This window comes from Perca fluviatilis, chromosome 15 (genome assembly GCF_010015445.1).
Source record: "Perca fluviatilis chromosome 15, GENO_Pfluv_1.0, whole genome shotgun sequence".
Taxonomy (NCBI): Eukaryota; Metazoa; Chordata; class Actinopteri; order Perciformes; family Percidae; genus Perca; species Perca fluviatilis.
The window spans coordinates 8,626,779-8,641,697 of NC_053126.1; the positions used below are offsets into that span (position 1 = coordinate 8,626,779).

A 14,919-nucleotide genomic window follows, 5' to 3' on the forward strand; every position below is an offset into this window, starting at 1 on the left:
ATAAGTAAACCTGGTGTGACTGAAAACCCAAGGTCCATCGGGTCTGCAGTGGCCATTTTACCTGAGGATGACTACTGCCAGCCAAAGAGGAGAAGAATTTTATACCAAAGCACCTTTTGCTTAAGAAATGCTGTTCCAAGAGTGGAGAGCTGCACACAGGGGAGGAGAGCTAATGCGGTTAGCTAAAGTTACTGCCCTGACCTAGCATCAGTACTCATACAAGAAAGCATGGCAGGATAACAGCAACTTCTCCATCTCTCCGTGATGTAGTCAGACACTTACAGTAACAATCTGAGCCTGTGAGTCAGTGGCAAAAACAAGCACTTTTAGTGGACATACATTGTTCACAATTAGTCACTTAAGACAGAAATCCGTGGGAAAATAGGGTCCAGGTTGAAAAACACTGACATTCCGCTTTAACATAAAAACAAACAATGTAGTTTGAATTCTGACATTTGTTGCACTATATATATATATATATATATATATATATATAACAATTAAAGCAACACTATGTAACTTCTCCCGCTTCTGCCCCCCTACAGGTTGTCTCATTGGAACTACAGCTCACGCTAAAAGTTACATTTTGTTGCTTTAAGTAACAATAAATATCAATGTATAATTTTATACTAATACTTTAAGACTATATTTTCTATCATCTGTATAAAGTTAACCCTTTATTATTTAGGGGGTGTCGACCTTCCATGGCCTGTGACTCCATATTTCAGGTTAAAGTCGAATTTGCAACGACGGTATTAAAATTTCAAGATCATGCATGTTTTTCCAAATAAATGTAAAATGATCTAATTATACAGTATAATAAATCCTATTTTATTAAATTATATAGTTTAAAGAAATATATTATTATGCATATCAGTCTTAGAAATCTTCTGTGACCCCTTTTACATATTAAACGACTGCATGGAGTTTGGGGTCCAGGGTTGAGAAACTTAAAAAAAGCATTTGATTATGAACTTAACAGGTTGAAGAAAAGACTGTTAGCTTCTGTCCTAATCCACAGTCGTTGATTAGCTTGAAGTCTAAAAGCTGGTATGGTTGTGGTAAGAACAGGAATAGTTAACAATGCTAAGCTAAATTAACATGTAATACAAAGCACATCTCAAATGCAGTTAATTTAGGAGATTTTCTACTTTGTATCACTATTATTCATTTTTGCACTGTGATCCGTTGAAGATCTAAAAAAAATGATTGCATAGTTTGCATATCAATTACTGATACAGTGCAAAATTAAGTGTTTGTTGGACTGTTGAGTGTTTTGCTGGAGTCAGGTCAGTTTTAACAACACATTTACATGTATATTAGTACAGCAATAAACTAGATGTAAGAAAAAGGGAATGTGAACTTTTTTTTTCCTTTTTTTACAGTATCCCCAAAGCATTATTGGTTCATCAAAAATCACTTTGGTCGCTAAGCAGCTGTTTCGGTCATTGACGCCGAACCATCACCTCTGAGCCAAACCCCAAAATGATGTCTATTTAGGAATATCCATCAAAAGTTACAAGTGCTAGCAGCACCAGCTGTGATAATCCCACTGGTCACGACAGTATTTGGTGTGGTGATGGTTAGTTGGTCCTTATTGGTCACTGTTGAGGTCTTTTTATCTTGGCCTGGGCTCTTTGGTTCCGATGGGACTCTCTAAAACTCACGAGGCGTCTGCAGGCGAGGCACTAGCTTCGCTGACTCCCTCCTCCAGGATTTCCCTGACCTGTTCAAGACTCTCAGCCTGCCGTATTACCTCCAGCTTCACCTGAAGGGGGACAGAGGGGTCACTGAAACGGTCATTTGTCATTGATATAAATGGAACTGATTTGTTCCAGTTTTCTGCAAGCGCAAGAAAACGTTTTACCAATTTCTTTCACTGCTCCAATCAAGTTAACTGCTATAACGGTCCATTGCTTCTTACCTGCAGCGACTGGGAGAGCTGGACAAAGTCTCTCTGGACAGTCTGGCTGGTGTCGACCTGGGAGCGCAGACTGATCACTTGGCTACGCAGCTCCAGACACTTTTGATGCAGGGCTGCCTGACAGTCACACAGAAAACCGTCAATTTAAGTGTTGGATTTGAAAATGTATTACTTTGGCAACTCCTAGCGGTATCATTAACCAAAGTTACATTCAAGCGACTGAAAACATTTTTTTAAATAAACAGCACTACAGACTTCACAGAAGCAGCAGTTAACTTTGCAAGCATCGGCAATGACAATAAGTTTAGTGCTAAAAGCAGGTTGGATTTACTTTATCACTACTGAGGGTCTGGTTGGTGCTCTGCACATGAGACAGTGCCACCCGCAGGGCATCCAGTTCGGTGCGACAGGCCAGCAGTTCAGCCTGCAAGTGGTCCTTCTGAGCCTGGATCCTCTCCGTCTCTGTCTTCAGACTGGAGAGCTGCACTGCGCACACAAACAAGGCTGATTATAAATCGGTTTATTACACGTTGGCTCTCATTTTCTTAGTTTGACCATCCTTTCTATAAACCCTTTGCACGTGACATCACGCTCTACTCGCGCGAATTATGAACGCCATGACGGACGGCGGAAGAGCTATGCTGTGGACGGACGGCAAGTCAAACGCGTACGTGTTCGCTCATATAATAAAAGGGTTATTTCTTGTTGTGCGGTGGGCTGCTGTAGGCTGCGTTATGTCTGGTTTGAGTCATTGTGTTAACAAGAGTAACACACTTCTAAGGTTCCTTCGATATTTAATGTATCACAAACTGGCCCATTTTAAATCACTCTTAACGTAGAGCTAGCTAACTATTAGCCACGTAATGCTAGCATGTGAGCCTGCCTAAACCGCTTCTATTTAGTTAGGTTAGTTAAGTTTAATTATCTTAAAGTGATAACAACAACAGACCGACTCCGTTTGTCTTCGTATTTGAATGGTGCCCAACTTCCCTTCAGTTTCACTTTATGTGGCTCTTTTGGGAGTTTGTCTTTGCTGCCGGCTGCAGACGTTGCGTGGAGCTCAACAGGTGATTGCTAGCTTCCAAGATAACTTGTTATTCCTTTCGGACATTTTTTTTATTCCATACGGTTTTTGGCTCAGCGTAACTTCTGCATACTTTCAGCTATTAAAACCATTCAACTTTTAAAATGTTCAGCTCTTTCAGCTAATGATGGGACATCAACTTTTTTTTTACTATTTCTACTTTTTTAAATATTAAGCTTTTTAACACTTTTTTTTAACATTGAAGTGAATGAGAGCATGCTTCAAAACCTTAAAATCTTCTTCCGCTCCCAAAATTTTCAGCTCCTTCATAATTTCACCTACAGACGTCAAACAAACTTTAAAATATTCAGCTATCTGGTTTGTACTTTTCAGTTTGATATCTTTTACAGTTTTTGTGAAAAAGCTGTTTAAGTTTAGTGATCATTTCGGGAAATGTTATTGATTAAACAGAGTGTGTATGTGGCTGGTTAGAGTGATGATGTCATCGCCAGAGCACAGAGCCTTAAAAAAATTATCTTAGTTCCTTCTCTATAAATTGCTCTCACGCCCACAAAATCTACTTGTCATACAAAATTTATACATCAAAACATAGGTATTTTTGTCTTGTTTCAGCCAATGTGCTCAGTTTTGTGATACGCCTTTTACTTTTGGCTCAGTGAGCTTCCAAATGACAACAGTTCCAAATTTTCCTCCATTAGCAAGCATATTAAAAATCCTGCACATTTCCCAGCGAAACACAAAACGAACCACTTTTTTTAAATCGCTGATATGCCCACATTTTTACGTTTATCCATATAAATTTTATACCGATACGTTCACAAAGGCCTTGTGGTGCTCAGGATGACGTCACTTGACTGATAGCAGTTATCGTTTTGGTAGTCTGAGCCTTTATTTGAGAGCTTGCTCTCAGTCTCTGAATTCCTGCTATCTGCTATAGGAGACATATTAAGACCAGGTGCGATCGTTAACAGATGAAAGAGATCTCATCAGACATCAAAGGATGTTTATAAACATGGCCACAGGCACTTAGTAGCCATGACAACCCTTTCACAGACAGTCCACTTGATTACTCCAGGCTTGCTGTAGTATTTAACTTACTAGACTAACTATGAACATTAGTCTAGATCCTTTGCATTCCACTTCTGTCTGTCTGTCTCCCTCCTTATCTGTCTGTCTCCCTCCCTCCCTCCTTCTCTGTCTCTCCTCTGTTTTTGTTTTTGTCTCCCTCCTCCTCCCTCCTTCTCCGTCTCTCGCTGTCTCCCGCCCTACTTCTCTGTCTCCCTCCCTCTGTCTGTATCCCTCCCTCCTGTCTCCCTCCCTCCCTTTATCTATCCCTCCCTCCCTTTTCTCTGTCTCCCTCACTACTTCCCTCCCTCCCTCTCCGTCTGTCTCTCTCTCTCTCGCTCTCTCTCGTTCTCTCTCTCTCTCCCTCCCTTCCTCCTTCTGTCTCTCCCTCCAGGGTCATTTGTGATTTGTAATTTCATCCATCTATATAGCCCGTTTCTTTTCAGGCAATATATCCACCTCTCAGCTCTTTAGGGTCATGCTTGTTTGTTCTACACAATGGATATGGCTGATAATAATACAAAGTATTTAAACTTTCAGCCTTTTTAGTCAATTTTAGTCAAAGTTGCTCTCTTTCAAAAATTTTCTCTTTTTCCTCTCCTCTCTTTCCTCTCTCTCTCCTTCTCTCCTCACTTTTCTCTCTTCTCTCCTCTACTCTCTCCTTTCTTCTCTCCTTCTCTCTTTCCTCTCTTCTTGACTCAACTCGACGCACTGTGCGTCCGCTTTCCATTGCAGATTTTAGTACCACCTCAGCGTGGCTGGTCGTCATAGCGACTGCCGTGGGTGTGGCATGGTAGCGTTGCATTTCCCCCCGACTTATTTCCTGGTTCTCCTTCTCCATAAACAACATGAAATCAAGGAGAGGGTTAACTTTTACTGCTCCAGATTTCCCACCTCAGTCAGAAAGAACAGAGGAGACACTTTGTTTCTCTCATTATATGACTCTAGAGTCACTACTCGCTCTGAAGCTAATCGCCGTCACTCTCTCACTGATCCCTCGCTCTATCACCCACCCACACACACAAAAAAATGCTGGGTTGGTTCAGGACCCCCCCGTCTGTCACTAGCAATGATGGCGCAGTGATCAGTGATGATTCTTTCCGACCAGTCTATAGTCTGCAGGTTTTTTACATCACCTTTTAGTATCGCCTCAGCTCGCTTGGAACCTCGACTTAGGTGGTACTAAAAAAAATTACCTGTTAGCAGGTACCAGGGACTTTTTTTCATAATGGAAAACCAAAAAAGGCGAGTCGAGCTGGTACCATGTAATGGAAAAGTGCCATATGTCTGATAATAATACAAAGTATTTCTTCTTTCAGCCTTTTCAGGCAATTCATTTCAACTTTCATCTTTAACAGTATTACAGTTCAGCTTCCAGCTTTTCTAATAAGCTCTTCACTTATTTAGGTAATGCAGTTTAGCTTCCAACTCTGAACATTTTCCAGATGTTTCAGCAGTGCAGTGCAATGCATTTGAGCTTTAAGATTTTTCATACAATTTGTTTCATATTTCTGCATTTGTGAGTCATCAGTTAGAACATATACTCAGACCTCACAATGTTCTACATCTTTTGTCATATTCAACTTTTAAAGCCAACAGTTCAGTTTAGCGTCCGCTTTTAACTTTTTAATGAAATTCATACTTATTAAAACGATTTCCACTTTTTCAACTATTCTCACTTCTTCAACTTTTTTTAAGCTATTCATTCAGTTTAGCTTTAGCAATTCAGCTATTCAGCATTCCCACGCATTTTCTGCAGGAAATGCATTTTCTAGTATATTTTATTTGCTCTCACAATCACTTCCACTGCCAGGGTTGCAACTGAAATAATAGGCTAAAGCAACGACAGTTTATGGAAAGCACAAGTGTGTTTATGGTCAGATCTTGTGCCTGACTGATGATGAAGGGATAGTGATGAATGTTGTGACGCATTTACAGCATCAGCTATTTTTTTTGCCAGCTTTCCTCCAGTTTTAGGAAGCAGCGACTGTATTGCTGTTTTCCCTGTAAAACCTGAGTCAGTGTTCTTCATATTTATGTAGAATTATAGTTTGCTCTTCTTATATAAAACATGCGGCTCTGGTAGATGTTTGCGATTGGTCGTGCTGTGCAAACACCGCCTCTTTTAGGTGAACGCGCGCGCCCGCTGGATTGGGAAACCCTGAGTTGATTGAACTAGTTGATAACCACCGTCGTGACACAGGTTATGCGGGACCGCGGTTGTTAGGGTTAGTGAAGCCGGGTAACTGAAAGAAATCCAGGGCATGTTGATCTTGGTTCGTGCCTCTACTGAAATACACTAGCCTGCTCAGAGGTTGCCTTTAGATCGATTAGAGATTGTGTTGACAGAAGTCGGGCAGACTCGGCGATTTAATGAGGTCCGTGAAAACGGAGGGAGGAAGAAGGTAAGGGTCGGTATCCAATCCTGCTATCTCCAACTTCTCCAAATACCGCTCTTTGTGAGCACCTACCAGATGCCTACCTCGACTGATAACGGCACGACAAAGTGTTATTCAGTAGAAGAAGCCATAAAGAAGAAGATAGTATTATTATTACAGCAGCTTATTTAGTTTTTTTTTTTTTTAATAAACGGATTGAAACTAATGAAACTTTGCGCTCGTCTACTACACTGTTTAGCTTGTGTTCTGTGATTCTGCCGTCCGTCATGGCCACGTGTTTGCAAAGGGTCTATTGGTTATGATAACACTGTACTCACCAAGGTTAACGGTGAAATTAATCTGAATGAACTGTAACCCTACACCAATCACAAGACCAAATCATTGGCTTACCAGACTAATAATAAAACATGAGTTGTTCACTAGAGTGCGGATTGGGCCGCATTTTTCTGTCCGAGCACGGCCTGTGTCCGACAGGCATTAAGATATTTATGTCCGAGCCCGACCTGAGCCCGACAGTTAAAATCTCGTTTTTTTCCTCATATTAATGACACATGTACGTTTGTGTGTGTGGAAAGCCCGCTTTTATTAAGCAACTGTAGGAAGGCATTCGGAAATGTCAACAAATGAGCGCATCAGCGCACACGGGGCAACAAGCGCACGTTAACACAGGCGCGCACCTACATAATAAGCTCTTTTAAATTTAAAATGTTCAATGCCTTATCGCGCTGATGTGACCGAGCCCGACCCGAACATAATTTCTAAATATCTGTCCGAACCCGGCCCATCGGGTTCCGTTGGCTCCCGACGGGCACGGTTCGGGTATCCATTCTCTATTGTTCACTCACCTTCTAAAACCTCTGATGACAGTAGTTGAGAGCAGGCAGGTAGAAAGGGAGAAAGGAAGAATAAAATATGGTTCAGTGCCAAGACAGTCAGTGTTGCAAACCTCCCCCAAGTATTAATAATATAATTCACAGACCGTTCTCCTCCGTCCGGGTGTCCAGCTGCTCCCTCAGGTTGACAATCTCAATGCGAAGACGCTCCTCACAGTGCGCCCCCTGTAAGTTAGGGGCCAACAGTCAACACACAGACACACACACTCACACAACACAAGCATATACATACAGATGCATCAACTGCCTGCTGCTGCAAAGCTGTGGAGCAATAAGGCTGAACCATTACCATTTGCACAAACACCTGTGTTCACCTGTACTGCAAGACCTTTCAAATTATGGAATTTAAAGATTTTAAACTATCAACAACTAACTACTTCCAGATCCCGCCAGGGCACTGACAACTTGGTTATAAAATTGAACCTCCACACTTTGACAAAAACACATTCTTATGGTAAATTAAGTAAATATGTGAGCCGTTTTAACTATTTAAGGTCATCCCAACAACTATCCAAAATGAAGAAAAGCAGCAACTAACTAAAGGGAAGTCACATACACCAACTTCAAACAGGTTTCGGTTCCCTTTACAAATGCTATGCAAAACTACAAATGTCATTCTCATTACACTCACTGGATATGAATAATGTCAAATACATTATTTTTAAGTTAGTTTTCCTTGCTGCAGCAGATATACTGTAAATGAAAACCTTGAACAGTAATCGTACCTGCAGTGTTGCTGGAAATGAAGAGCTGGACTCTGGTCCCTCATCATCAACCTCCTCTCCTTTCAGTCTGGACAGCTCACTGCACACCTTCCTCTGGGAAAAGGATAACTCTGCCTGGACACACAAATTGCAGATTTTAAACACATACGCCCAAGTGAAGAACGTGTTCATATGCAATGCACTTGGGTTACACATTAACGGCAAAAATGCCATTTAAGAGCCACCCCTTCTTTTCTGTTCTTGGGTTAGGGTTAACAGTTAAAATAAAACTAACCATAAAAGAAATTTGAAAGTACGCTTATTCTCTTTATTGCAGAGTTAAGGTTAAAAAGATCGACACCACTCTTAAGTCTGTACGGTAAATATGTAGCTGGAGCCAGCTGCTGGTTAGCTTAGCTTAAACCGGAAAAGGTTTAAATACAAGTTGCATCTCTTTTTTCTGTCCTAATCCTAACAGAAATGTAAAATCAAAACCTCTAAAACCATAACTTTTCGTTTGTAAACTTCCTTTTTTTTTATGGCTGGTAGGTCGATTTTGTTACCTTTGGACAGAAGCCAGGCTAGCCGTTTCCCCCTTTTTCCACTCTTTATGCTAAACCAAGCTAACTAGCTGTGGCTTCACAATTACTGTACAGACATGTACAGTACAGGCCAAAAGTTTGGACACACCTTCTCATTCAATACGTTTCCTTTATTTTCATGACTATTTACATTGTAGATTCTCACTGAAGGCATCAAAACTATGAATGAACACATATGGAATTATGTACTTAACAAAAAAGTGAAATAACTGAAAACATGTCTTATATTTTAGATTCCTCAAAGTAGCCACCCTTTGCTTTTTTGATAGCGCTGCAAACCCTTGGTGTTCTCTCAATGAGCTTCATGAGGTAGTCACCTGAAATGGTTTTCACTTCACAGGTGTGCTTTGTCAGGGTTAATTTGTGGATTTTTTTTCCCTTATTAATGGGGTTGGGACCATCAGTTGTGTTGTGCAGAAGTCAGGTTGATACACAGCCAACAGCCCTATTGGACAACTGTTAGAATTCATATTATGGCAAGAACCAATCGGCTAAGTAAAGAGAAACGAGTGGCCATCATTACTTTAACACTTGAAGGTCAGTCAGTCCGGAAAATTGCAAAAACTGTGAATGTGTCCCCAAGTGCAGTCGCAAAAACCATCAAGCGCTACAATGAAACTGGCTCACATGAGGACCGCCCCAGGAAAGTTCATCCGAGTCACCAGCCTCAGAAATCGGAAGTTAACAGCAGCTCAGATTAGAGACCAGATGAATGCCACACAGAGTTCTAGCAGCAGACACATCTCTAGAACAACTGTTAAGAGGAGGAGGAGGAGGAGGAGGAGGAGGAGGCCTTCATGGTCAAGTAGCGGCTAGGAAACCACTGCTAAGGAGAGGCAACAAGCAGAAGAGATTTGTTTGGGCATTGTTTGACATTAGACCAGTGGAAATCTGTGCTTTGGTCTGATGAGTCCAAATTTGAGATCTTTGGTTCCAACCGCCGTGTCTTTGTGCGACGCAGAAAAGGTGAACGGATGGATTCTACATGCCTGGTTCCCACCGTGAAGCATGGAGGAGGAGGTGTGATGGTGTGGGGGTGCTTTGCTGGTGACACTGTTGGGGATTTATTCAAAATTGAAGGCATACTGAACCAGCATGGCTACCACAGCATCCTGCAGCGATATGCCATCCCATCCGGTTTGCCTTTAGTTGGACCATCATTTATTTTTCAACAGGACAATGACCCCAAACACACCTCCAGGCTGTGTAAGGGCTATTTGACCAAGAAGGAGAGTGATGGAGTGCTGCACCAGATGACCTGGCCCCCACAGTCACCGGACCTGAACCCAATCAAGATGGTTTGGGGTGAGCTGGACCGGCAAAAGGGCCAACAAGTGCTAAGCATCTCTGGGAACTCCTTCAAGCCTGTTGGAAAACCATTTCAGGTGACAACCTCTTGAAGCTCATCAAGAGAATGCCAAGAGTGTGCAAAGCAGTAATCGGAGCAAAGGGTGGCTACTTTGAAGAAACTAGAATATGTTTTCAGTTATTTCAAACTTTTTTGTTAAGTACATAATTCCACATGTTCATTCATAGTTTTGATGCCTTCAGTGAGAATCTACAATGTAAATAGTCATGAAAATAAAGGAAACGCATTGAATGAGAAGGTGTGTCCAAACTTTTGGCCTGTACTGTATGTGGTATTGGTTTTAAATATAGTCAGGAAAGCAAATAAGTGTATTTCCCTAAATGTTGAATTCTTCCGTTAAGGGAAATGACCGTCTTTGACACGGTCACACACACTCTGTAGGATCGACATCATATCACTCACCAGCCGACTCTGGACGGCATTCTGTGATTGGCTAAAAGATTTCTGCAAATCCTGCAGGAGGGCCTCTGAAGTGTGGACCTGACACTGGAGCATTGATACCTGAACACACACACACAAACAAATAAACAAACATGTGTTTAAGACTGCACAAATCATATCCAGTGTGGGACCGGCTCACTCTTATACTCTCACTGCTGTACAGCCACACTCTGAGCAGTGCTGCTCACCTGTTTGTGTGTGTGGTTGGTCTGTGTGTCCAGTTCTCTCTCCAGCTCCTCCTTCTCAGCCTGCAGCCGACTCACCTCCCCTCGCAGCTCTGACACCTGCCCAACACACCACACATTCGTTACACCGCAAAGTCATTTGTCTACGGGGAAGCTTTTGGATCAGATTCAAAACTTGGCGCAATTAATTAAAATTGCACAGATTGTAAGGATACTTAGTTTTTTCCTATTGCTATACAACGGCCCGAATGTTCTTTTCTAAAAAGTGAAAAACCTGACCTCTGATATCATAGTTTTAAATTGGTACCTGAGAATTGAGTGCATCCCAGTCGCCGTGCGTGACCAGCCGGTGTCCGGCCGGTGGCAGGTAGATGGCTTCAGGCACTAAAGTTCCTGTGGACACCAGAGAGTCGGTGTCTTCCTGAGCGTGGAGTTTTCTGGGTAGAGAGGGCGTGTCTAAGGAGAAGGAGGACAACGAGGCCGAGTCGCAGTGCCGCAGCGAAAAATACGCTTCTGTTGTAGGCGGCGTCCCTTCTCCCTCCGCCACCGACGCCTCGAGCTCTGCTGATTGGTTGTGCCTCCTGTCCGTTGACCCCGTGGCTTCGGCCTCGGTCAGGCTGTTGGTCATCGATGTTGGGGGTTCGCTGCTGGCGACTTCTGCATCCATCCTGCCTTTCCTTCCACTGATCTAACGGGTAGAGAAAAACAAATGCTGGGATTAATATAAATCCAGAACATTTGGAAACAATTTTTTTTGGGGGGGGGCGGGGGCACAAAACAGACCATGTTGTGTCCACTGGCTCGTCTCCACTCCACAGGCTGAGACTGAAGGACCGATATCCTGGCCTCATACTGCGCTGCGGTCTCTGTAAACACAACAGAATCATAAAATAATTATTTAATCCTCCAGTCTGATGAACGATATCCCGTTTGCCTCAATAGTTCCCAAATACAGCTCAAAATACTTTAAAAAGGTGTAGCTGCATTTGAGATTACATTCAGTTTTATTGGCAAGACTTTAAAGTTGAACTTTTATTGTTTTAAAAAGGAGCATAACTTACCCTAGATGTACAGTAACTGTTTCCCTGTCCCTGACCTTTTAGGTTATTGAATACCTTGAATACATGCCAACATTTTAGTCGGCTCATTCTGAGCTTTGTATTAAATGATTGATTAATACAACTTGGTAATTAATAATTTTTTTTGTCATTTGGCCTCAATTAGAAACACAATCAGGAAGCAAAAATGAAAACCAAAAAACATTGAGCTGTTTAGTTCCCTTAAGAAAAAAGTACCAGTATTTTTAAAAACAATCTAACAGGTTTTTATCATGAATCATGAAAACATATCCAATGGAGATCCGAATTATTTAGGCTCTGATTTATTTCTCCTTACAAAAGTAGCACACAAAAAATCCTTCATTAGACCATGTGCACACAAGGACTGTTCCAAACACGCCCTGCTTATTACACACATGTACACACGAAGGCCCAGCCAAACCCACACTGACCTCTGAGAGCCTCCTGCAGGGACTGGATCTCTTGATCACATTGTTTTTGCAGCTCTGTCAGTTCCTCCTGTTTGCTCAGCTCACAGATCGTCGCCACGCCCTGCCAGTGTTCGGCCTGAGCTCGGCACTCGGCTAGCTGGGCCTGCAGGCTCGCCACTGAAAATGATTAACAGGTTGCTGCGTTTTGCCTTCATTACGTTGTTTTGAGAGCGTTTGCATCAGTAGGGATGGAATCACGCAAATATGGGAAACACAACCAAAAGGAATCTGCATTACTAGCAACCAGACAGAACCTGTAAATACCTTACTATTAAATAAGAAGATAGCTTCGCAAGACGCAACTCTAAATTCTTTGTGTACTTTAGTTTTGTAAAGCATGTTATGTCATCCTTGTTAGGTGTGTACATAGTAGATTGACAGAGCTGTCTGAAAGATGCATACACATCCTTTAAATATATAAATCATCCAGTCATGTAATAGTGTGTGTGAGTATGTGTATTTTGAATGATCCTGAATGACCCCACCTGACAACATCCTTCATTGTTTGAGTGTAAGCTAGGGAACATTTGACCAATTGATTACATTGTTTAGTACACTGGGAGATCAATAAGGAGAATGAACCATGATTCAAATGAGTAAATTGCTAAATAAACTAAAGGCAAAGTCCCATGGACTGTAGTGCTGTAAGTGTAAAAAATAGTTATATACTTTGTCTTTTCTTCTGATCTTACTAAATCCAAATATGTAGAAAAAAAGTGTTAAACCCTCCGCTTGCCACAAAACAGGTGCACACATTTGATGAAGACAAAATACTTAAATAACCACAAAGCAATGTCATGGCGCCCAATAAGAAGTAAATATGTATCTTTCTTTGACTATTGTTGCTGAAGCAGAGCTGAGGGTCAAGTCATCTTATGTTGGACAACTTTACAGCAACACTTGTTGCTTTGGTAAACATATAGCAAGGCAAGGGACCTAAAGTCGCTAACGTTAACGTTACACTGCTACCGCAACAGGATTGTCTCGAAAAGCAGGACTCCAGTTTGGATACAAGTAAGTTAGGCTAAAGTGTTAGCTAGCTAACGTTCATTTCATGCCCGTTCATTTCTATGGTTAGCAGCGATGCTAATAGGCCGTGTATCGATTAACTGACCGGAGCTGCTTCACAATCAACAGGTTTCACTGGGAGTGAAGACAGGCAACTATAACGAAATAGTTTACTTAAATTCAAACTGTAAAGAGGTCAGTATCACCTCACAACCAATCTCGTTAGAAGTACAGCAGATTAAAGTGTAATGTTGCTGTTTGTATTAGCTAACGTTACCTGTGTCTTCAGTCTTGGAGCTCATCTTTTCGTCAGACCGAGTTCACCTGACGTCGATCAAAAGTCCGACCAACCTGTCGGAGTCATTTTGTACAAGCACCCGAGCTTTGCTGTGAAAATTATCGACGCAGTGTCAACTTCAGGAAACAACTTTCCCCGGTCTAAGCCTACGGAAATCACGTCAACATCCTTCCTGTTCAAATGCCTTTCCCTGTTTGCGTTTGACTTTCAGTTTAACTTTTTTTTTTATGTTGAATAAATACCCCAAAAATTGGACACACGTTTGCTTTTTGTAATTGCCACACCCTAGCTAGATAGTCATGTCCACTGTCTGGAGGTCACTGGACCCCATTCTTGGCTGTCCATCACAGAAATGACAGCAACTGTAAGCTGCAGCAGTCAAAACTAAATATATAGGATACATTTCTATTTCATAGCAGAATTAAAAAACAAAAAGTTAGTGTGTATAAATAATTACATTTTTTTCAATTATCATTAGAACATTATGGATGGAGGTATTGAAAAATATAAAATAGGATACCCTTATTTAGAGGTAATAATATAAGATATAATATAATAATATAAGTTCGTACACCTTTTCCAAAGTCACATTAAAGCACTTTTGAAGCACTTCCAAGGTCCATTTTAAAGCTTTATCCAGCACCTTACACCACCGTAAAATATATACCAATCCATAGTCAAAATTATTATTTAGTGTTTTTGTCACATTAAAAGACAATGCTATAAACAACCAAAATTGTGTTTCGTAATAGCAGAAGGATCAGATATTTAAGCAAAACACAAGTTTTATTTTATATTTAATTTCAAGGGCTAAAATATGAAGACATAGGATTTGAACAGAAATATTTTACAGGCCTTGGTTTTTATTCATACACAAGACACACAATACCAACAAAGCATCAGTCATGCCCTACAGCGCTGCTTTTCCCTCCCTGTCTCCAAACCTGCGCTCTCTTCCATAAGCAGAAGAGCTCTATTGCTTGGCACTGATCTCCAACAGTAGCAGGGAGGAGGTATGAAGAGTGAAGGAGAGAGAACCTAAACAAAGGAAGGACATTGAGAGGAGGAAGTGATGTTTAGTTTCAGAGTTGAACAAGCTGCACTTTTCTCTTCACAAGTCTTGTCCTCTTCCTTCCTGTGTTTCCTTCTCCCGTGTTTTTCTTCTCTTCCTCCACCACTCTCTTCTATTCTTGCCTCTCCTCTTCCATTCGTGTACTTTCTGTCTTGTATTTTCTCCATCTCACTTGTTCCTGGTGCTTTGCCTTTTATTATTTAGCACCTGTCGACCATAGAACAGAAAACCTTGTCATGCGAACCACACACGCACACACACACACACACACACACACACACACACACACACACACACACACATGATAGTCCTGACAGAACCACACACTTCAGAATGCTGACGCATGAATACACAGGGTTCCAGAT

General features: G+C 41.5%; 1 protein-coding gene across 2 annotated transcripts; it reads right to left on the reverse strand.

The window, feature by feature from the left end:
* Positions 1–304: 304 nt before the first annotated feature.
* On the reverse strand, positions 305–13,657 carry rabep2 (rabaptin, RAB GTPase binding effector protein 2). 2 transcript variants are annotated; one of them, XM_039824670.1, is made up of 12 exons: positions 13,462–13,655; positions 12,138–12,293; positions 11,411–11,493; positions 10,935–11,315; positions 10,631–10,726; positions 10,404–10,502; positions 8,052–8,165; positions 7,413–7,491; positions 7,279–7,290; positions 2,256–2,410; positions 1,925–2,041; positions 305–1,768 (listed from the first exon to the last, which is right to left on the reverse strand). In XM_039824670.1, exons 1-12 carry the CDS (start codon positions 13,484–13,486, stop codon positions 1,664–1,666), a joined length of 1,422 nt encoding a protein of 473 aa, XP_039680604.1. In that variant the 5' UTR covers positions 13,487–13,655; the 3' UTR covers positions 305–1,663. The 2 variants fall into 2 exon arrangements, with proteins under 2 accessions (XP_039680604.1, XP_039680605.1); XM_039824671.1 differs by lacking the exon at positions 7,279–7,290 and having other exon boundaries at positions 13,462–13,657.
* Positions 13,658–14,919: the final 1,262 nt, after the last annotated feature.